The sequence below is a fragment of the Ursus maritimus genome, unplaced genomic scaffold (assembly GCF_017311325.1).
Source record: "Ursus maritimus isolate PB19 unplaced genomic scaffold, ASM1731132v1 scaffold_14, whole genome shotgun sequence".
Lineage (NCBI taxonomy): Eukaryota > Metazoa > Chordata > Mammalia > Carnivora > Ursidae > Ursus > Ursus maritimus.
The window spans coordinates 22340126-22364976 of record NW_024423786.1 but is presented as its reverse complement, the minus strand read 5'-3'; the positions used below and the strand labels follow the sequence as shown (position 1 = coordinate 22364976).

Genomic DNA, 24851 nt, shown 5'->3' with positions numbered 1-24851 from the left:
GGCCGTTTGGCGATGTCTGGAGACATTTCTGGTTGTCACACTGCAGGGATGGGGGCTAGGGCATCTGGTGGGTAGAAGCCAGGGATGCTGGTGAATATCAGGCCAGGCTCAGGACAAAATTATCGGGCCCCAAATGTCAACAATGCAGAGACTGAGAAAGCCTGACTCAGAGGATAATTTTTGGTGATATACGTCTGCTTTGGTAGGCGGAGTGTGTTGACGTAGAAGATGAAATATTTCCTCCAAAATAATGAACACTGGGGTCCTAGTTTTCTCAGCTGGGTAATCTCCTCAGGAACAAATGGCTGTTCAGATTTTCTAAGTGCAAATGTTACCCACCAGAGGGACTGAACACCACCCATGAGTCTAGAAGAGGCCATGCTAGCAGAGTCAGGTGTACCGAACAAAAATGTCATACCCAAATGGGACGCACTCAGGTAGCGAAAATTACCTTTTGAGATGTGCTATCATAACCTTCCATACAAGAAACATCACATCTTAAATGCAAGGAATACAACACTCGGAGTATTTGAGAAAAAGTTTAGACGAAGAAGTTCTGGGCATCAGGAAAATATTAACTCTGACCGTTCAAGGGGATGTGATCTCCACAGATTTCCTCTGTGGCAGAATCTCGAACTGCCCAGGGCCGACCTAATGACTTCCTGTTAATACCTGCAGCAGTGTGCTCCCCCGGCGTGTATGGTGTCACCAGGGCCGACCAGCTGCAGGCGCACACCAGCATAGCTCTTTCGGTATTTACAACTGGCATCCCTTCTCACCGCTTGGTGTCTAGCCCCGTTATTGAATACTTCAGTAAAATCCCTAACTTTGACTATAATTCTGTCTTTCCAGATGGGTTGTCAGGTCCTTAATGACAGGGACTTGGCTTTTTCCTTAATGGAATAAAGAATATAAAATATTAGCTCAGGGTCCTTGTAAATGGGCTCAATACCCCCCCTTTTTTTGCATGGGCTCAATACAGCATGGGCTCAACACATTTTTTTGGTTGCTGTTAAAATGTAAAACCAGGAAAAACTGAACTCTCATTAGAAATTTGTTCCTCAAGGATGAATGAATTACAATCAAATCGATCGTAAGTAGTCATAAGTGCAAAGCGAAGAAACTTCTACTGTTTATGCCCCTTCCTAGAACATTCTTTTCACCATGTTTTATCAACTCATTGGTTTTCTTGGCACCTGGACAAGTCAATCCTATTAAAGTGCTATCTTTCATTTCTGTGTGCCAACAATTCAGCCATTTGCTAAATGCCTAGAAATACAAACGAATAGATTAAATAATGAAATCGAATGGTTTTGCCGGTCCAGCGGCCACTTCCTCTTTTGCAAACATCATCTTCTGTTTCTACAGAGAAAACTCCTAGGCTTTAAGCTCTAGCTACAGTGGTCTCCTCTCCGTTTTATGATGTGCCTAGCTCCTTCCCACCAGCATACACTCTTTTCTGACTAGAACGTGCCAACCGTTCTTCACAGCCTGACTCCTTCTCAACCTTCAGGACCCAGCTTGAATGTCACCTTTCTCAATGGCCTTCCCCGAACCAATGGAGTGTTCCACACCCATCCCATTACTATCCTTCCATTTTGTTTCCACCAGAAACTATCCAAAATTCATCATCATGTTTTCTCTCTTTGCTCACTCATTAGTTTCTCACTGACCATTCCCGTAAAAGACTTCAGAGAAAACAAACACAGTGTGACAGAAACTACTTATCACCCACAGGATCTTTTTTCCCTCCTTCCTTTTAGTAACAGAACACCCTGAGTTATGGCTTTGCCCATGGCCACCCACCTAAAGACTACCCTTCCCAGCCTCCCTTACAATTAGACTTTATGACTAATCAGGCTGCTTGCCTTGAATTCTTTCCATCTGCTTGCCAGTTGTGAAATGGAAATGGAGACTCACCAATGCCCAACCGATTTTCTGAGAGTTCCTTGTCTTAGAAGAACTGCTTAAAATCCTGTGATGAGCTTACAGGAGGGGAAGAAAAATATCTGTGGTGTTCTGTAAATCAGAATACGGTAGGAAGGAAAAAAAATCTACTCGGTAAAAGAATTCACTAACCCACTGGGTCCTCACAATGATCTTTGAGATAGATAGAGTAGACAGAATCGTTGGAATTCGAAAGGTGAGGAAATAAAGACACAAAAGGTTGAGTGACAGCTCCAGGTCAGCCAACCGGTAAGCAGGAGTACAGGACCGGTTTCTTATTTCAAACCCATGTAGGATTTGAGCTCTCCTCCCAGCGACTCTGCAGAAGGCTTTAACAATTAGATTGATTATTGGTGTGGCTGGAGCTTAATTAGACACTTTACAAACAGGATGGACCGGTCCTCAGTTGACATTCTCTAACTCCATTCTTTTCTTCCATACCATACTTTATTATGTACCGATGCAGAAAGTGTGACTGGACAGCGCATGTTCCTTCTCCTGCCGCTGAGCTCAACCAGAATTGAAACAGTGTTAGAAGGAGCAGCCCTGGCGAGCTCCGGGTAAGGTGGCAGGTGGTGGAAAAACCAGGAGTGGTGAGAAATGTCAAGATGGCTGTGCTTAGGAAAGTAAGCAAGTCGCCGAGTTTAAATGAAATGAGCCCTGTACTTTTATGACAAGGAAATAGGAAGACTCTTGTGCTTGTGACTTAATTCATCTCGCTCTAGGCATTTGGGAATTCCAACAGTTTAAAAAAAATCAGTTAACAGAAGGCTAAGAACCCTCTCCCCACCCTGAAATGCCCCCGGGTGAGGACGCACATCCCAAGAGTTGGTTAGCAGTTATAATGCACAAAGATACTAATCTTGAAAGGCATTTTATCCCACTAAGGTCTGCTGGTGACACCCCCCCGCTGGCTTGCCTTTTTTTATTTCTCCCATCTCTGGCAGGGTCTGGTTTTCCCAGGTCAACTAACTTGCCGGAGGGCTACAAATCAGTCACGACATACATCAATACTTCACTTAGCCACTGACCCACTCTACGTCTTTGTGAAGAACTGACATTTTTCCTTGAAACACTGAACGAGCAATAAAAACCTCCTAGGAACACAGCTTGCATTTTTTTTTTTTAATGTAAAACTTCACTGTTTTTAAGTTGCAATGTCCTACGATTTGCAATTGAGTTCTGGTATGTTTTCACATTCCATAAGAGTTTGCAATGACACATTTCATGCATAAAGGGAGAATTAAAAAGAAAAAAAACCCTTGTGATCTGAATTTTTAATACTCTGAATTTTTGTGGTTTGTTACTCAGAATTTTAAATTTCTCAATTTGCATCATGCCTTAGGGCATTACAGTTGATAAAATGGCACAGAGTGCTTCAAAGTCTCTGAAAACAGAAAATCTGAGTGTGGACTCTTAGAATACTAAGGTTATGATTCTGTAGCAATGTGGGCTCCTTCTCTAACCAAGAATACGTCTCATACCCTTTTTATATTGTCTAGAAGTCACTATCAACGAACACCAACCAATTGCGTAGGGCTGACTGTGTATCAGGGACAGTGCTCAGTATAACCTCACATAATTCTTACGAACACCCTATGCTGTTGGTGGCATTACCGTGGTGCAGGTGAAGAAACGGAATTTAAAGAGAGATTCAACAACATGCCCAAGGTCACACAGCAAACAGACACCAGACATCAAAGACAGGCTATGGGTTGCTTCCCAAATTCTTGCTCTGGATCTTTTTACTACACAGATGGAAAACAACTCGCCCCCATGACTGGCAAAAGCCTTAGAGCCAAAATACACAAAGAGCACTTGCTGGGTATTCTGGCATGTACGAGAAACATAGTCCCCAACATTCCTAGCCTACAACTAATAGACATTATATGGAAAGGACAGAAAGCTTCAGCTTGCGTGTCTTGGACGAACATTTTTTCAAAATAGCCTTTGGCCTTAGTCTGTCTTACTATTGGCAAATCTTCCCCCTTCTGGCCTGTTTTTAAGCTACGTAATTATAACCCAGCAGGCATGTGTAACAAGCAGCTCAAAAGGCTGAGCATCTCCAAGGCCTCCCATTCCAGCCTTTGTTTCAGAGTTTGGCAATCTTGACCTTCATTCCTGCTCGGCCGCTGGTAACCTGCTGTGTGCCCAGGTCATGCGAACAGCTGAAGCAGGATCCTCCTTTTTACAAGTCAGTGCTCATGGCCCTTTGAATTATGGCTTCTTTCATTTGGACCAACTGGGCGAGGGCTGTAACTTGTAGAACACCCTCCCTCCAATTAAACCCGTAGTTTGTTTGGCCATGGAAAAGCAAACACATGGAAGCAAAATCCACTGTTGGATTTCAACAGAAGAAGGAGGAAGTAAGCAGTGGTTCAGCGTGGACAGCTGCAAAAATAACCAAGAAAGAGAAGACGAGGCAGTGGGAACACAAGATGGCCCGGGTAGGTCCTTTCTGAATTGAATGGCACGTCTTGAAAACGAAAGCGAAAACTCTGCCAATCAAAAAAAGAGAGTGTCTTCTGATCCTTGTCTAAACTCTGGGATGAACAAGCAAGCCTGATTGTGATCAGTGTCAACCAATATTGACCAAATCCTATGAAACTGTGAATGTAAAGAAAGGGCTGTGAGTCACGAGCGACTGCGAGGAAATTCGCTGCGCAGATCCCGATTCACTGTTATTTTGGGGGGGAAGCTGGTTGTTTTTAGTAGATGCATTTATACCCTGCGGGATTCTCAAATTCACAAAGGCACATTCGCTAAGAGATGACTTGTGAGTCGACTTAGGTTATACATGACGCGCAAGATTCAGCAAAACCAGTGAGACTCCTGAATGTTATTTCTTCAAGTAAAATCCAGGGGAGAAGTAAATTACCAAAAAATGTTAATAGAGGCTGAGGTCTACCTCAAGAAAACATGGTAAACAATACTTTGGTTTTATAAAATAGATAAACGAGGGATTAGTTATATGCCTTGACTGGGATTCATCCTGCTCCTTCTCCCCGCCACGGACCCCCAGCGTTGTCCATCAAAAGTGAATCAGTTAAATGAATTCTGTATTTCCACATAATGGATACTGGGCAGCTTTCAAGAGTGAAAAGAGATGTGTTTATAAAGTAACCTGGAGAAATAGGACGCGGGATGAAACAGTGTGCATAGAAAGATTTCTCTCTCGGGAAAGCTTAGGATATACACTGACAAAGTCTCAATGAACCAGTTATCATTCTCTTGACCGTGGTTATCATGGGGAAGGCACAGGGATTGCAGAAGGACTTCCGGCCCTAACTGACATGTTTCTGTAGTTTGTATTTTTGTTTTGCTTTGTTTTTACAATAGCTATGTATAACTTTTAGCTAAAAAAAAATTATAAATAAAATAATTTTGAAAATTATGTTGAAAAAGATCATATGCTCATCATTTATTTCTAACATTATTTATTTGAAATGTGGTCTTAGAGGCAAGTTTTCAAGTATGAACAACATTATTCATATTCCTCCTGGAAATTAAGTAAGTATACCTTACTTCAATTGATCTGGGTCACAGGGCTTAGAGAGACACAATTTTATTATACGATTACACAGATGCTGCCTTCTTGTCCCTCATAGGGATGGATATCGGATGCGAAATGATGTTTTATTATTTTTATCAATAATTTCCAATAAGTTGCCTCAATTCCCAGCTAGTCTGCTCCAGGAGGGCAGGGCTGGCATGAGAAGGGGGTGAGCCCTGGCCACCCCTTTGTGTTGTCTGTGTCAGCTTCACAACCATAAAATGGGGAGAAAAGAGGAGCTTATTATTTTAACTCAACGAAAGATTGTGAGCATTGATAAAAGCTGAAAAACCACACAGAAGATGGAACACTGTGGTATGATTACAAGGGCTGCTTTATGACGAATATGGCTGTTTTTCTAATAGACATTAAAGCACGAGACAGATGGAAATGATAGGAGTTATTCAAGGCTGCGATGTCGGGGTGTGATAATGCACGGTCTGCTATTATAGGTCGCTGTTTCACTGCCGTGACGCCCGGCGATGGCAGCAGAGCACAGGGAGGGCCCCAACCAGGGGCGACTTGAGTAAGCCTTCATGTTATTAGAATACACAGTCGGCCAGGGCAGGCGGGTGGCTGTCTACGTGGACTCATCCATTCTCATATGGGCAGAAATGGATTGTACGCCTGTGCTTGGATCACGAGACAGAGCGTCATGGCCACAGTTCAAATTGAAAATAACGTAATTTATTAGCTCTAGAAAACCCAAACCTGAGAGAGTGTGACCTTTAATAAACAACACAATAACTTATTTTTCTTTTGAAAAAAGCAGACATGTTTAGTGCGGAAAACTGTGAACCAAAGTTAAGTGAAAACAGCAGCAGTAGTAAAAAGATCAGTTAGAACTGGATTACTGCGAGGGAGCCAGCACCAAAGAGCCTGGCTATGTCTTCACAGTTTGTCCACCTGTGTATCCATCCGATGTCAGTAAGCATACGTACGTATATGTGTGTATATACATGTATAATTTATATAAAAATATTAACATTATATATAATTATGTATATAAATAAATATTTTATGCCTACATAATAGATATATAAAATTTGGAAAATAAATGTCATCATCCTTTTCATATGACGTTAAAATAGGAATCTAATTGTATGCATTTATAAATGAAGTTGGGATCAACATCCTTACAGTTAAATCTTTGTGCATAACTTGATTCCCTTAGAACAAATGATCAGATGTGAATGTGGAATTGCTGGGTGCAGGGTACATAAAATTAGTTATAAAAGTACTTTTCATTTAACCTGAGCCTTCTCTGAACCCATGGCTTCACTAACCAAAGTTCAGTGTCCATTAAAGCAATGTCGCCAAATCCAGAATAGCCCAAGTTCTCCTATGTGTCTAAAATGATTCACACTTACTTTCCGAGGTTTCACTTTATCTTGCAAATCATACTGGCCGATTCCTTTATAGCTGATTCCAAGCCACCAAGGAAGTCCTTGTTTATCCTGGAAGATGGAAAAGCATGAGAACCAAGCCCTAATTGTTCAGTCTTCTACAGGTGAAGATTTAGCAATTTCATCCTTTCACAAGTATCAGGCAAGTCAAAATAAAGCTGTCTTGGTAAACAAAACATTACTTAAAAACCTAACTTGCTATTAAAATGCCTGCAAAAAAGATCTAGAAGTTAAAACAGATCAATCCTGTTAATGGCATCAAAAAGAATGAATCATTACTGTCTTGATTAAACAGTTGGAGAAAAGAAAGAAAATGTAAAACTAATCCAGAGTGTAAAGCCAGTTATCCAAAAAAAAAAAAAAAAAAAAGAAGGAAAAGAAAAACTAAACAGAAAAAGGGAAAAAAGCTCTCTGTCGTCTTGATTAGTAACCAGGTATGATGGTCAGGGAAGTTTCCAAAGAATTACAAAGATGAGAAAGTATCTGGTAGCATTAGACAGGTGAACAATTGGGGAAGAGAAATGGCAGCAAAAATAGGTAAAAGGAATAGATGTGCTAAAAGAGAATAATTTGAGTATGTTAGGATTAACAGAGGTTTGGGGAAAACATTTGAATGTAGCAAATATTTTTTATATTTGCTACAAATGACAAGATACAGTCAGGCTTTTATTTTTTAAGAAAATCAATCATATTTTAAATGTTGAAATTTATAGAGATAATTTGCATACATATGCATATTAATTTATATGATTTTAGAAGTTGGTGCTCTTCACTAACTCACAAACTAACATGGGCATTATGAAAGCTTTGTTATGCAAAAGTATTTACCTTGACTGCATAATAATGGACTCCATACGTGGGCAGAGCTTCTACTATTTTCATATACCTATGAAAAATGATATATGTTATAATCTCTTAATAAATGAGAGGACCATTTTGGGAAAAGTGATGTACAGAAATATGACTTGTGGGCGCCTGGGAGGCTATGTCCATTAAGTGTCCGATTCTTGATTTCAGCTCAGGTCATGATCTCAGCATTCTGAGATCCAGCCTGAGTAGGGCTCTGCGCTCAGGCGAGAGTCGGCTTGAGGTTCTCTCTCCCTCTCCCTTCGCCCCTCCCCCTGCTCTCACACTCTCTCTCAAATCCATAAACCTTAAAAAAAAAAAAAAGAAAAAGAAAAGAAACACAATTTGTATCTACTTTTCTCATTACAACCACGGCTAATGTCTTTGACTAAAGTAGAAATAGAATAAGCTATTTGAGGGAGTATTATATTTTACCTTACCCAAATGTTAGGAAGTTGCTAACAAAACTTCAATTTCGAAAAGCTCTAAGAAATACTATTTTCTGCATATGAAGATCTCTATGGCTTAGAAACATATTGGACTGTATCACAAACCCAAATGGCAAGTATTTTTTAAACTAAGCACTTAAGGACGGAAAGCAATGAGAATCAACTTTTGGGTCACGCTCATAACAAGAAAAAAATCAATCAATTGTGGGGCACCTGGCTGGTTCAGTCAGTAGAGCATAAGGCTCTTGATCTTGGGGTTGTGAGGTGGAGCCCCATGTTGGGCCTAGAAATTACAAACATACGTACAGACATAAATAGTTAAAAAAAAAAATAAAGTGATTCCATTCATTGATTGTGGTAAACTCTTAGAAATATATACTTAATTCTTAGGTCTAAACTCTAAGAAATATGTACCTAAAAAGGATGAATTTAATTGTACATCAATCTGATTTTAAAAAATATGCCCCCCCACATAAAAAATTAAAACAATGACTTCTCCATTTACTCCATTTACTATTTTCAATTCAACAAGTATTGATTGTGTACTTCTAAGGTGTTATGGAGTGAAATAAATTGTGTAAGACTTCCTCTCTGCTCATAAAGAATTGAGATTCCTGTTTAAGTACAAGTGGACTTTTTAAAGACATTTTGAGTATCAATTGCTCTGGGTTTTGTAATCAATAATTTGATGCTTTTTAAAAAAGTAAATGGCCTGGATGTCGATGAATGTAAGAGGTTAGGCCCATGTGCCAACATCATTCAGCAAATACACTGCACAGCCAAGATTCTAACAAAGGGAGCTGGATTCCACAGTCTGGAGCCTTAGCCACCACGTGAGTCTCTTATTTGGAGCCATAGCGATAAAGATCAAGGGAAGTCCAAGGACTCTGCATTTAAACAAGGCCTCTTCATAACATGGTCATTAGCCTAACCCGAAATCCTTCAGGGAAATTGTTACTCCTCTTTTTTCCCCTCTAGAGAACAGGCACAATGAGTTAAAATGTCCAGGATTCGACTTCAGGGCTGCTCATTTTTGATTTCTGCCTTGAAGACCACAGAAGGTGTGTCGTGATAAAAAGGAGATTAGTGCAAGAGGTAGAGGTTGTGAGGGAAATCTACACACTGACCAGGGGGAACGGCAGTCTCTAAGTCCTTATTTCAGTTCTCACGTGCTCTGAGCTACATTCGGGGGTTTTTAAAAGAACTTCTACGGCCATATAAGTTATTCTACAATTACTACGGCAATAATCTTATATTCATTTTTATAATTTGGAAATTAAAAAATAATAAATTTAGTTCTTAAAATTTTAAAACTTGAACGTAGCTTGTGAAACATTGTTAATAAATGGATGGGGGGGTGCCCGGACGGCTCAGTGAGTTCAGCCTCCGACTCTTGGTTTCGGTTCAGGTCATGATCTCAGGGTCCGGGGATCGAGCTCCACATCAGGCTCCCCACTGATTTTAATAAATCTTAAAAAAGAATAAATAAATGGACAGTAACTCTGTAAGTCTAAAAGGCAGAACTATCTCACTGTGGTCTGTTCTTGTCAGCATGCAGACATGGATTATCCAACACCGACACTGTATGCTCCACCCAAAGTACAGTCACAAACCAGGCAACCAAATATGGCCTCCGGATAGGTTTGGTTTGGCTTGCATTGTAATAAAGTTTTCTTAAAATTTCTTTGCAACGTTTACAATTGGATTTTAAAAATCAGAATTTCCAGCTTTTCTTAGAAAATGTCAGGTTTGATAGCTTTAGGCCTGATTTCTGAGACTGAATCACCTTGCCTGTACTCAGGGTGACAGCTCTCCAGTTTACCTCAGTCCCCACCATTTTCTATCGTCCTACACCTGGCCTACATTTCTCAGTTTTGCTATCTGCCTGTCATCGGAAGATATCTGGATCGATGACACCAACTATGGAATGACTCAAGGCATTTTATGATTCCTAGCAAGGCTTTCCTAACCAGATGGGGACGATATAAACACACACCACACAACAGAAATCACTTCAGATTATTTCTTCAAACAGAAGACATTAAAACTCTATCTCGGCAAAAGGAAAGACAGATACTTACTGAACCACAGCTTGACCTCGAGTCAGACCTTTGATTTTCAAGTAATGCTCAATTACCCTGTCCTCACTGTAAAACAAGGAACGAGAAATATGGCAATGTACGATTATATGAGGTACCGACTCAATTTCAAGATTCTCAGCTGGCTTGTTGAGAAACTTGAAAATAAAGACCTTCACCAACTTGTTTGAGAGATAGAAGCTGGTTGACTTCAATTTCTGTGGGACATTGATTCCTGAACCTCAGACATTTAGCTACCTCATCGTGATTTCTTATTTATATTTTATATGATTAATATATATATGTCAATACTTTTTAAAACTTAAATTTATTGGAAAAGGAAAGATAATATCAATTTATTAAATGAAAAACTGGTATTTTTGCCATAATTGAATGAGATATAATAAATACAAAATAATGTTATTAAATGTTAATTAGTGAGCCTTGCTAGGGAAATTAGAAGGCTTAAAAAAAGAGATCAGCAAGTGTTAGGTATTAAAGGCAATTTCCTTAAATTATCCACAAAGATTTAGAAAGGATTAAAACTGCTCTGAGTCTGGTGTGCAATCCAAAATACTCTCTTGTCACTCACTACCTGGGGACACACTGCTTTTGGAGAAAACCCTTCATTATTGTCCTAGTATAAAGCTGGTTGACTAGAGGGGCACCTGGCTGGCTCAGTGGGTAGAACGTGTGACTCTTGATCTTGGGGTCATGAGTTTGAGCCCCACACTGGGGGTAGAGATACTTAGTAAAAAAAAAAAAAAAAAAAGTTCAAAAAGAAAAACTTGTTGGCTAGAAAAGCAAGAACTAGGCTGAAGTCTGTCACCTTTGACGTCACTCAGCCACTGTACCCTACTTACAGATACCCGTCATATCTCAAGTATAACCTAGAAGGGTAAATATTGTTATCTCTACGCAACCAGTAATCAACAGTAAACGGTCTTTGTTTTTTTTTTTTTTTTTTCTTAAGAAACTATCACTTAACAATGATTTGTTTGGAAGATTCCAGACTCAGGAAGCAATGTCGTCTTACGACTCACTTTCGCTCTTTCTGTGGGAACCGCATTTCATTTTTCCTGTTAAAGCTATTCGTGTTGAATATTTATTTTGTCATCAGTTTTTCAGTGGAAAGGAAAACTACCTACAGGATCCAGAGCCGTAAGTCAAGGAAACTATCTTTAAAGGGGATGTAACTAATTCAAAGGGGCGGGTGGAAGTACTATTCTAAGAAAAATACTGTATGGAAAATGGATACTATGGATTCATTAAAATATAAACAAATAGAATGACTTAAAATATACAACAATATTTGGCCACAAACGAAAAACGTCAGCGTTTCTGGCCACTAAGAAAACCTCTATCCAATGAAATCTGTGTTTTAGAAGATGTATATTGCTAGATTAGGGCCACATCACACAGTGACTGCACACGTACTGAGCATTCCGTTCACTTAAAAAGCACCCTCTACAGACCCTTTCCTCATGTGAATGAGAAGGCACGTAGCCACACGTCACAAATGACTACAGTCTTGGTACGACGGTCTCCAATAGGCTTTGACGAGACCCTTTCCTGGAAAGGCTCAAGGTCTACTTACAGTTGCTCTGAGGCATATGATGGGCTATCTGATACCTTCTTCACTTATATTTCTTTAAATACCTTGGAAAGCATGCAGTTCTCAATGGAGGCTACGCTATCAGGGTCACCTGTCGTCCTGCGTTGGCTCACCAGTAAGCAAGGGACGGATGCTCCTGAAGAGTTTTGGTTGGAAAGGCTGGTAGGGTCTTTAACTCCTTCCTGGCATTGTCATCACTGAAAAGAAGAAGAACACAGTAACGTCAGTCACCATTACCTAAAATATCATCCAAGCTAGTCACCAGAGGAAATCTGATAAATAACAACAGTATACTGGGCCCTAGCAAAATATCGTCAGTACACACATAAGGCTATGGATTCAATTAGAGAGAGCTGCCAACGGAACCCCCCAAGCCATTTGATATTTTGAAGTTTTTAAAAAGATTAAAAAAAAATTAAAATAACAGTATTCAGGTGCCATAGTCCTATTTTCCCTACTCTCCTGATAATCTTGCGGCCATTTTCATTGTATATTTCCTATGTATATCTATTCTATTACATAATTATTATTATAATTGTGGATATTCCATTCTCACACAACATTCTTCAAATTTCGTTACATACCTTCTTTATGTTCCTATAGCACTCTCATAATGATCTTTAGCGGCTACATAATACTGTTGGAATATTGGTTATCATAAAACCACTCATAGTATCACCAATTTTTTGTAATAGATATCAATTCAATAAAAAAAGTTTATATAGAGGTGACTGGGTGGCTCAGTCAGTTAAGCATCTGCCTTTGGGTCAGGTCATGATCCCAGGGTCCTGGGATCAAGCCCGGCAACGCACTCCTTGCTCAGTGGGGTCTGCTTCTCCCTCTCCCTCTGCCCCTCCCGCGGATCATGATTTTATTTTGTTTTAATTATTTGAGAGAGAGAGAGAGAGATAGTGAGAGAACATGAGCGTGGAGGAAAGGGAGAAGCAGGTTCCCTGTGAGCAGGGAGCCTGCCACGGGGCTCCATCCCAGGACCCTGAGCCCATGACCTGAGCCAAAGGCAGACACTTAACTGACTGAGCCAACCAGGTGCCCCAAATAAATAAAGCCTTTATTAAAAAGTGCATATAGCGCCTGGGTGGCATAACGGTTAGGCGTCTGCCTTTGGCTCGGGGCGTGATCCTGGCGTTATGGGATCGAGCCCCACATTAGGCTCCTTCGCTATGAGCCTGCTTCTTCCTCTCCCACTCCCCCTGCTTGTGTTCCCTCTCTCGCTGGCTGTCTCTATCTCTGTCGAATAAATAAATAAAATCTTTAAAAAAAAAAAAGTGCATATAGACCTTTCTATTACTTGTTGGTTATTTCCTTACCACAGTCTGAAATAAAACGATCAAGTTGGCCAACTGTAGAAATCACTTGAAGAGAAGATGACTTGAAATCATGTTTCTAATGAAACCCAAGTTAGAGCTCAAATTGTAAGTAAACTAAAACCGGACTTCGTGTAAGGTTGGTTATTATCTCAGTATGAAATGGCAAAATTCTAGTTGTCAAAAGAGAGGGGCATGGGAATGCCTGGCTGGCTCAGTTGGTAGAACATATGACTCTTGATCTTGAGGACATGAGTTCGAGCCCCATGTTGGGTGTGTAAAGCTTACTTAAAAAATTAAAAAAAAAAAAAAGGGGAGAGAGGGGTGTGGTCTTTATAGAACTTAACAGAAGGCAGAATAGGTAATATGACCCAGTCATAGCTGGCTCACACAGTATGAGAGAAAATACTCTCAAAAACTGCCCCAAGTGTTTAAGGAGGTAGTCTATGAGAAAACAGACATGACTTTCCGGGGTCTATCAGAGCCTAGGATAAGTAAGTACATAGAGAGTTACTCAAAATCCTGACCAAACTGGTGTCCATCAAACAGCACATTGGTAATTCTTTTCCTCCTACTTTCCATGGCTTCGTATTTTTATCATGACCTATCCTTTGTTGAGAGCCAGGCATCATACAACACACCTTTGTTTTTTTAGATTTATTTACTTATTTGAGAGAGAGAGAGAGAGCGAGCGGGGAGGAGGGGCAGAGGGAAAGGGAGAATCTCAAACAGACTCTCCACTGAGTGTGGAGCCCGATGTGGGGCTCAAGCTCATGACCCCGAGATCATGACCTGAGCCAAAATCAAGAGATGGACACTTAACCAACTGAGCCATCCAAGCGCCCCCATGCAACACACTATTTAGTCATTATTTACCCCACAGGTCTCATCACAGCTCTTTCCATGTGGTAGGTACTATTATCCACGCTTTACAGGCAAGAGAGGTTTTCAGAGGTAAGCTACTCGCTCAATGTCTCTCAGCCACTATGTAGGGAAGCCAGGAGGCAAACCCAGTCTGCTTAGCTTTGAAGGATAAGACCATAACCTGCTTCCCTGACAGACTCTCAGAGCACTGTCCCAAAGAGCCAACATGCGCCTTCTCATTTTGGCAAGACATAGCTCCCCTTCACCCTCACCTGCTAGTTACAAATGGAAACACTGAACCAATCAGTTTCAAGAGCCATCATTCATGCATTTTCACATTAGCTTCCTTGGGTTGTGCCCCAGTGATTCACACTGAAAGAGATAAACCCCCAACCGGAGGACCAAACACAACCTAAGGTGAATTTCCTCCCACAGCATTCATTCAACACTCACAGATCAATTGTTACAGATTAATTTGGGGAACCCAGCATGGGCTGCAGACAGGGCTTATTTGACCCACACTGTACTTTGCTGTATTAGAAATTGCTCACTCCTGTCACCAAGGCTTGGTGTAAGTGGTTCTTCTTCAATGTCTACAGAAATTTTGTCTTTTGGCTTTATCTTCACGTTTCCTGACTGTGCTAAAGGGCAATCAAGTGAACCCACTGAGCAAACTGTACCTATGCTCACTGTCTTTTCAGTAAGAATAGAGAGCGGAGTGTCACCTGGCTTGGAGACACTACGATTTGCGCCTGTCAACATTACATTTCAAAATGAAGGTTGTGGCCCTTCCTAAAGGTGAAAGATCCAGCTTTACAAATCACTACAGGAAATAAAAAGTCACTTGGCTCCTGTTCTTACATAAGGATAAATCTCTCTATTCATTTGAAATCTAAGCAGTACAGCTTAACCACACTGACAATCTTGGAAAACAGGTTTGGGCTTCCTGAAAACCAAAATATACCACAATCCAATTTATTCATATTAAAGGTCATCTGTCAACTCTCAGTAATGATATTTATTTTTCTTAAATAATTTCTTTTATGCTCTGTCCTTCAAATCCCACTTCCTTTTTCAAAGAAGTTGGCTTGTGAGTTTTTTATGAAGGGCAAATACACGTATATATTCTAAAATGATAGGCTAAGGACAATACTTTTTGTTATTCATCATTGCCACCAATTACATATGTGTTATTATCTTCTGGATCCAAGAGAAGTATATGCTATGTTACAGGAACCCAGCTGGGCACTCAGTTACGTCTTTGGGTTCGAGTTAATTTTGTGGCAATCAAGAGCTCACTAGAGTAGAAGCTGCGATTCACCATAACTTCATTTATTCTTTTAGCAAGTATGTATTGAGTATACACTGCACACCTAGGATGTAGAAGCAAAAGAGAGAAGAGACAGGGGACAGAAGTAAGGGAGAGATTTTATCCATCATTCTATTCAATGAGCTCATGATTGAGAATAAATGGGAGGTTTGAAGTTGTGGCTAAAAATTCTTCAACACACTATTTAGTCATTATTTACCCCACAGGTCTCATCACAGCTCTTTCCATGTGGTAGGTTGTGTCTTCATTTGGGGCATCCACGTGCCTAGCTAAAAATTCTAATAATGTAGAAGAAAGAGAGATTGGATATGGGGGAAAACACAATCTGCCTCCAGTGCTGCTAGGGGCCACCACTTCGATCCAGGTAATTTCTGCAATGTGGGAATGCGGATCCACTATTGTTCAATGATTACATTTTTTCCAACAATTAAGGCAAAAATCTTAGAGTTTTATGTAAGATATCTAAATTTTAAAATACTGCCTCCACCAAGAAACAAAGAGACAAAAAATAAAAAATAAAACACTGTGCGGGCCACATAAAACATACCATGGACCATCATTATCGCTTTGCAATTTGTGACATAAGCTATTAGTGTAGAATGGATAAGGAGATGCCTTCTCAGATCCTCAATTTGGTTTCCAGTCTCAAAAAAATTATTAACAGTGCAAATCATCCGTAGTGCAAAAATAAAAGAGATACATAAGTGATTTTGACAAATGTGGAATCTGGACCACATCCCCAATGATTATACTCTCAGGAAAAGAACAAAGCCTTATTTGTTTATTTATTTATTTTTGTATTAGAAAAGTCATCCCTCCACATTTAGTCATTTGTGCTGTTGCAGAAACATCCTTTCCTTGTGAATACATAACATCACTTTCCTGTAAGAACCCATTTAAGAGCCCATTTCTAACAAGCCACCACAGATATTGAGATAATTGAGCTGTTGACATTAGCTATCAACATTAAAAGAGAGTTCCAGAAGGACCCAAAGATGGCTGAGACAGGCAGCCTAGCAGAAAAATGGGTTAAACCTTTCAACAAACAGGGCACAGATGTGGAAATCCAATGACCAACAGAGAGAATCAAGTGTTCAGCTTCGTAAATACTCAGGGAAACACAAATTAAACCCTCAATGAATCACCACTACATACCAGACTGTCAAAACTCTGACAGTACCGAGTCTACATGAAGGTATAGTGCAAAAGAAACTCCCATCCATTGCTAATGGGAATGTTAATTGGTCAGATCATTTTGGAAATTTGCATACCCTATACACAGAGATGCTTTCTTAGGTATGTCCCCGGAAACTTACGCAAAAGAATAAGCTTTATAGCAGCATTGCTCCAAAAAGACAAATAAGGCAGGTGGGGGTGAGAGCTAATGGTTGATGGGTTTTAAGGAGGGCACTTGTGATGAGCACTGCGTATTGTACCTAAGTGATGAATCACTAAATTCTCCTCCTGAAACCAATATTACACTATATGTTAACCAGCTAGAATTTATATATAAACTTGAAACAAACAACCAAAACCCAAGAAGACAAATAAAGGAAACAACCCAAATATCTCATAATAACAGGAATGATAGAATTGTAGTGCGTTCGAACAATGGAACGCCAGACAGCAAAGAAAATACACTGTAGCTTCACACAACGTGATGAAATTCACAAATAGTAAGCAAAAAAGCAAGACCCCAATTCACATATATATCACAACCCCATGTTCTAAAATAAGCAAAATAGGGGCACCTGAGTGGCTCAATTAGTTTAGCGTCTGCCTTTGGCTTGGGTCATGATCTCAGGGTCCTGGGCTCCATGCCCAGCAGGGAGTCTGCTTCCCCTCTGCCCCTCCCCCCAACTCGTGCATGCGTGTGCTGGTTCTCTCAAACAAATAAGTAAAATCTTAAAAAAAATAAAATAAGCAAAATGAAACTAGAGATTCATATTTAGGTGATAAAAGTAGAAAGCAAAACAAGAAAATATGTACCACAGAGTACCTCTGGGAAAAGAGGATTTTATTGAAGGCAGGGGTACAGTACACAATGGGGGGTGGGGTGGGGTCCTGGCAGCATTCCTCCCTGGGTGTGGTTATGTAGCTGTGCATTCTCTGATTTGTTCTTTAAACCAAACACACATGTTTTATGCATTCTTCTGCGTGATATAATTCACATAAAAAACGACATCAAATGTGACTCGTGGGGCAAGTGCAGCCCACTCACTGCCCTTTAGAGGGGAAGAGCTGCAGCACTAACTAAAGCAAGACGTGGTGACTTAACCAAAAGGTGAATCCACCAGGGTGTTAGAAACACTGGCACGTTATTCTACAATTAATCTTGATCATTTTCAGAATTCGGGACCCAGAAGGATTTCATGTCTGAGTGGACTGACAGTAGCTGAGTGCTGATTTGTTCACCCTCTGAAGAACCCAGCCCAGGGAATTTGCCTGGGAGCCTGAGGCCACGTGGATCCACTGAGCTTGCGGGGCAGCCAGGTCTGGCTTCAGCACAGACGGCCCCTCCCGGCAGGCAGGCAGACAGACAGCCCGGGGCAGGAGGCTCGGTTTATATGAAGCAGGAGCCATCTCAGAAGGGAGGGCCCAAAAACAGCTGGGAGGTGAGCAGCCCTGGATGGAGATGTCTCTGCCTTTCCCCAGCACTAAATGAACTCACCCTGACTGGGCGTTCTTGACCTTAATGGCAACGGAAGTGTTATTTTAAAGATGCACTTGACCAGAACTGCCAAGAGGGACTGACTTCTCCAAGTCCTGGCCGGAGAGAATACCCATAAATCTACAAGGCTCGTTACTTCTCAATAACTAAACCAGGAATTACTCTTCTTCATCGTCTCAGCAGGAATGCAGATGTCACATTGAAGGACGTGCTTGTGCTTCATCTGATGACCTAGGCAGAACCCCCCATGAGGCATTCCAGATTCCTATTCTGACAGCTTTCTAGAAGCGAGCAGCCCATGACCCACCATTTCGCCCCTGCAACTACTTTCCAGGCAATGATTCCCTTTGGCATTGTCAAGCCCCCTTTCTTGGGCTGTTGTTTTTCTTCACTGACCTCAAAAGCCCTGGAGGAATGTGCCAACCTCACTCATTTTCGAGAAAGCCACATGGTTGGCAAAACCAAGGCCACCCTTTGTGTGTGTGGGAGCACTTGTGTGGAAACAGCCACCCCCAACAAATGTGTGCACCTGTTTGTGGCTCACTGGGAACACGCTCAGTGACAACCAGCCACCTGCCATTCTGAGGCTGGAGCGCAGGCAATTAGCAAATGGTGCTGGTGCTTCCCAGAGCAGCCGGATCCGCTGAGGCCCCTTGAAGACGGTAGCTGTGTGTGCCTGGTGTGGGGGCATCCCTAGGTTTCTAGGACACTTTGAAAAAGAAGCCCAATCCCCAAACTTCCCTTTTCCTTTTAAGGCTAAAGCTCTTTCTTACCTGAAACCTGTAGCAAAAGTGCCTAAAAAGCACATGTTGAATATAATGACCCAATGAGAATGTTTGTAGCAACTTGACTACACGAAGAAATAAACTAAGCTATTTAAAAAGTAACTTAGGACTAGAGTCTTTTTACGCATATATAACCCAAAACCCGTATTTCATAAAAATATATATGCAGGGACGCCTGGCTAGTTTAGTTGGCAGAGCGTGTGACTCTTGATCTTGGGGTCATGAGTTCGAGCCCCATACGGGGCACAGAAATTACTTAAAAATAACGAATGAATGAATGAATAAATAAACAAATAAAACACTTATGGGTAGATACAATATATTGCTTAAAAAATGTATATGCAAATGTAAAAATGCTATAGTTAATGCTTGTTTGAACACTCAAGCTAAAGTCTACCACGGCCTAAATATCATCAGAAATTAAGTAAAGGGGAGAAAAAAGTAATTAAATAAAAAGGTATGAAAAGGGACATCCGGGGACTTGGGCAAGTTGTCATAGCTGGGACCTCTAGCTAATGCCGTGCTTGATGCAAATTAAGGATCTGCAGTCATTAGGAACTGTGCTAATTAGAAACATTTGCCAGTCTCCTGGCATTGCCCTGTGGAGACCCTGGTGATAAGCCCCTTCCTTATTTAAGCTTGCTAGAAACCTGTGCACTTCACTGAAGGACTGGGACATGGTAATGATCATACCAGTCAGAGAAAGTGCATTTCATGTCTGTTAAATGGTGTAGCAGGTGTCAACTCACCTACTAAAACATTCGGGCTGGATGCAGTGTTACCATGTCATTATTAAAAGGATCTTGGTTACTGTGTATAAACACGGATTTCTTTGACCAGTCTACTAGACTGATTAACACTCCGTGATTAGCAGTTTAAGGATATGTTACCAGTTTACTTAGAGCGGTTTTTCTCTGGCCAGACTGACTTCAAATCACGCTGTTTGAATTTTTAAAAAATCATATTTCTCTGTTATCTGGGAACTTGGCTTTCTATGATGAGTCTAGTTTATTAGCTCCTTGACTTAATAACTAGGGAGTTGTAACAGTAAATTTCCTTCTACTAATTCCTAGGTAAGGGGATGTTAAAGGTGATAAGCATAAAATTACCATATCACAGTCCCCTGACCAGCAGAATCAGTATTATCTCAGAACCTGTTAGAAATGCAAATTTGGGGGGCCTCCCCCAGACCTACTGCATCAGAAGGGCTCAAAGGGGGACCCAGCAATCTGTCTCACAACTGCAACAGAGTAATAGAATACCCACATCATAAAACACAAGCAGATTTTCAAAAAAGAGACAGTCATCAACCATTTCAAATAGAAAAGAAGGTCCCAGAGGCTGAGGACAGTCTAAGAGGTTGGTTTCAGGAGACTCTAGGGGGCTGACCCAGTAGGTATGTCAAGTGAGCACATCACTCAGTTCCCAAAAAGAGATGCTTTGAATTTCTCACACTCACTGGGCATTATTAGGTGGCAGAGTTTGGGAGAAAGCCTCTCTCTATAGGTGTATTATGCTATTATCACCAGCTCCCCCATTTCACAGATGTGAACACTGAAATTTAAGAGCGAGTAATTTAAACTCACACAGTAAGAAAGTAGCAGATACGACTCCAAACCTGTGTTTTACCCACTTTGCCTAACTCCTCCAGATTCTGCCAGTGGCTGGGGAAGAAAGGGAAGACTCATCAGCTTAACTTGGGCCTTCAGAATTTATAAATATGGTGGCTACTGACTGGGTCTATGGCAGTGGTAGTTTCTTGGGTGAGGACAGGTAGCTTTTTAAAACTAGATTAATCTGGATTAGCCAAAACCTGAATTAAACCGCATAAGAGATCTGAACACAGATAACAAAACAGAATATGTTACCACTCAGTGTTTCTTGAACCAAACCAAACAACTACAGTCTACGGTTGTCCCCTAATAGCAAAGATATCAAATTTTATTAAAAAGGTTTTCTTTAAAGAGCTACAAAATCAGACCCCATTTTCAGCAGGATTTTAAAACAGGGCATCGAAACTCATCTGATCCTCGCTTCAAGTGAAAATCCCGACACACCTCAACAAGGCTCCGTAAACCACACAAAGTAGTCCCGACGCCGCATTTTTTTTACACTGACCCAATATTTCATAGTAAGCTCTCCACTCCTGACAAGTTATCTCAGCGGCAGGAGCCCAAGTCCGGGGAGGAGAAGAGGAAGTAGAACACACATTGTCACTTTCATTGCCGATTGTATGCAAAGGCAAAAAGCTAGGGCTCCCATGCACTCCATGTCCAATGCCATACGGATAATGACAAATAATTAGTATAGAAAAAGTGCTTCCAGACCGAGGTAATTTCCTTACTAGTAGCTAAAATGAAGTGCCCTCCTTTGCCTTTCACCCCCCAGACCAAACCGAAGCCAGCCGGTTGGGAGAGCCGAATTCCTTTGGTCCAAACCCTCAGTCCCCGGAGGGGAAACCAGCCCACCGCGGTTTGAAGACTTACCAGAAGCTCCGCAGAGAGGTGGCGCTGGGTCTAGCAGCTGGTTGGCTGGTTCCCCAGACTCCGGGTCGGAGCAGCAGAAGGGGAAGGAGGGGAGGAGGAGCCGGAGGGAATTGGAAGGCGGGAGTGGAAGCGGGGAGGGGCCAGCAAAGCCAGACCTCCAGCACTCCCCCCCCAAGTCACAAGGTCTTTCCATTCTTGGAGTTTCCTCCCCGCCCCATTTAAACATTTCTGATCACACCTCCAGCCAAATCCTTGGAGGGATTACAGAAGACATTCTCCTGGCCTCCCACAGAAGCTCTGGAGCCCCCACTGCTTCCAGGAAAGGGGTGCCCCCACCATCTTGAGAAAATGAAGCTCTTTCACTGGGGTTCAAGGTGTGAACATGCATTTCCAGGCTGCCTCTGATCTCCAGCCCCACTGGACCCCTGAGCTTTAAAGGCTTTAAAGGGGACTGTCCTGGGTGTGTGCTGTGGGGCAGACAAGTGCTTGGCATTTTGCTTATAGGAACTCACTTAATCTTCATAGCAAACCCAGAGGTAGGCACTATTTCCAATTTACAGATAAGGGAACTGAGGTTTAGAAAAGTCACCTAGCTAACCCCCTGTCCGCCAGAGCTCGTCCACAGGCAGCCAGGACCTGGATGCGGGCTACTGCAAAGTTTCCACGTAGAAACAAATCAACAGACCAACCAACCAGCTGGCTCTGGACCTGTGATGTGCAGTAATAAGGTTTGGACTGAGAACTGAATTCAGTCCCAAGTTTCTGGGTTGGTAGGGTTTTTGTGGCCTTAGATAAACTAACCTTTGTAAGCCTCTTCTTCCTCATAAAGCTAGGGCTAGTGACCCGTCTTACAGGGTTCTTGGGAAGATGCCAACAGAATACTGTGAAGACACCGGGCTATACTCAATACATATGTTCTTTCCTTTCTGACAGCAGCATGTGAAACCAAAGAGCTTTCTGAACCCTTTACTGCCCCTACTCTCGAACCATGATTACAACCAAGAAGAATCCCCAGTGGGTAATTTAGGTTAGAGTTGCCAGATTAAATACTTAGGACACACTTACACCAAAAAAAAAAAAAAAAAAGAAAGAAAAGAAAAAAAGTCATTGTTGAATCAACATATTGTGTACCTGAAACTATTATAACACTGTATGTTGGGTATAGGACTTAAAAAATGTATTCATTATCTATTGGAAATTCATATTTAAGCGGGCATCCCGTATTTTTATTTGCTAAATCTGCCAACCCTCAAGAGTTGGTAATAAACAACACAGGGAAAGAACTCTGGAAACACTTTGCCAAGTCCCAAGTTGTAAGCAGTTTTAGCGCTGGTTCAGCAGAATCCGCGGTAACCAGTTCAAGTTCAGCCTTGAATCTTGCTCTTCCACCATCATGAAAGGGAGTTTGCGTCGGGCCCTCCTTATCTCCGCACTGTACCAGAGATGCAAGGGATCTGCTCATGTTCTTGGTGGGAAACACAGTGTGCTCTCAGCTTGAATTCTTCTGCCACTGTTTTCGCCTGTGGCCTAACTCATAACAGAGGACAAATTACTCTGTCCATCTGCATGCTTGATAATGATCAACTGTCAAACTATTTTTTTTTAAGTCTAAAGAAACTCTAATAATAATGAAAATGTGATGAGAGGTTTTTCTCAACATTAGCCAGCTTGCTGAGGATTCCAATCGTGTCTACTTGGAAACTTCAACTCTTTCAGAAGAAGGAAAATTCGTAAGAATGAGAGGCTGAGAGGCACATGAAATTGTGTAAACATAGTAAAGTAAAAAATATTTTACAAATTCATAGGGACAGAAGGTAGAATGATGGTTGCCAGGAGTTGGGGCGGGGGTGAGGGAGAGTAAGTTTAAAGGGCATCGCTTTTCAGTTTTGTAAAATGAAGAGTTCTAGAGATCGGCTGTGTAACAATGAGAATATATTTAACACTTCTGAATTACACACTTAAAATTGGTTAAGATGGTAAATTTTATGTTGTGTATATTTTACTATAATTTAAAAAATGATCTCTCATACAAATCTCAAGTTAGAAAAAAAAGGGCACACAGAAGAAAAATCATATAGATGGTGTTTTCCTAGAAAAGAATGTAAAGTCAAAGAAATCTGTTCCTCTCCTGGGACATTGCCCACGAGACAAGTGAAAACTATGTATGGTCAACTTGAAGCCCCAAAGCTTTATCCCTTCTTCCTGCATGTGTGACTCAGTGTGTCCTTCCTAATCACACAAAAACTGGATTAACCACATCAGCCATCTGAACACAGATGATAAGACTGAATACGTGTTATGTTGTTACTCAGTGTTTCTTGAACCAAACCAAAAGGCACTGAAATGTGTATCAGAGAGAGAATGTAGAGATCATCCCTTAAGACGCCATTCCTTAGCTCAGGCAGACTCTGAATGGCTTGCACTTTAGGGAGAGAAGTTCATGTGATGCTACTTTCTATTCCTACTACACACCAAATATGCAGGTGTCTTAGCCAGCCGCTCTCTGCAAAGTCCACGGCGGCTGAGTTTCATTTTCGTACCAAGTAGCATTGATGGCACAAGCCCCCCACCCCACTCCTGGCACAGGACTGACCCTCACTGAGGGGTTGGTAGCTGTCTAAGGTCTATTAAGGTGGAGCTTGCGGGCTTTTATTTTTGTTTACTTGCATCAAGTCTTGAAGCTGTGAAATGCAAAGTGTTCTGAAATGCAAAATACTTAAAAGCCGGGAAATGCAGAGGCCTGGATTCCTAGCCTGATTCTGCTGGTGGATCCAGGCCTTCCTTTTCTGTAAAATAGAGATGAAGCCCCTTTCCTCACAGGGTCATTTTAAAGTCCAAACAAGACTACACTGGCAATTAAAAAAAAAAAAATTAAAAACAAATGAAGTCCAAACAAGCTAAGAGTCTGAGAATGAGCTCTGTGAACTGCTAAGAACTATCAGAAGAAACAAAAGTATTTGCTTCTATTCAAACACAGGCGATACCTTTCTTTTCTAAAAGCTGGAGCAAAACAGCTTTGACAGGTTGAAATACTTACACTTACACGGTGCTTGCTAGGCATGCAACTGAGCACGTAAACATAATCCACCCAAGAATCCTCTCCCGCCAAGAGGATTACCACCCCCACTCTACAGGTGGAAAAACTGAGAAATAAAGAGGTGAGACTTGTAGAAGTCCACACAGCTCCTCAGGATGGAGCCGGAATGGGGACCCAGCATGATGCCAGGGCCTGAGCTCGTGCAGAGGACGTGACATTGTTACCAGAAACAAGCCATGCAGAGTCATCTGGCCTGTGGGTCCAGGACGTCCCCATCGTTGGACTGCATTTCATTATCAGCCCCGTCCAGCAGATGCCATTAAACACCCTTTGGGTTCCGTTTTGAGGAATCATCCAAAGAAAAGGAAGAGCAGAAATTCGGAGGAGAGCGGGGCGCCTGGGTGGCACAGCGGTTAAGCGTCTGCCTTCGGCTCAGGGCGTGATCCCAGCGTTATGGGA

At 41.5% G+C, this 24851-nt stretch overlaps 1 protein-coding gene across 4 annotated transcripts in view; it reads right to left on the bottom strand.

The window, feature by feature from the left end:
* The window catches only part of FRMD4B (FERM domain containing 4B), a 320241-nt gene that overhangs the window by 26903 nt on the left and 268487 nt on the right, over positions 1 to 24851 (bottom strand). For all 4 annotated transcript variants that reach the window (XM_040628575.1, XM_040628574.1, XM_008703133.2 and 1 more), the window contains 4 exons: positions 12008 to 12091; positions 10283 to 10348; positions 7735 to 7792; positions 6871 to 6957 (listed from right to left, as the gene is read on the bottom strand). In XM_040628575.1, coding sequence (XP_040484509.1) covers positions 6871 to 6957; positions 7735 to 7792; positions 10283 to 10348; positions 12008 to 12091 — 295 coding nt within the window. The remainder of the gene's footprint in view (positions 1 to 6870; positions 6958 to 7734; positions 7793 to 10282; positions 10349 to 12007; positions 12092 to 24851) is intronic.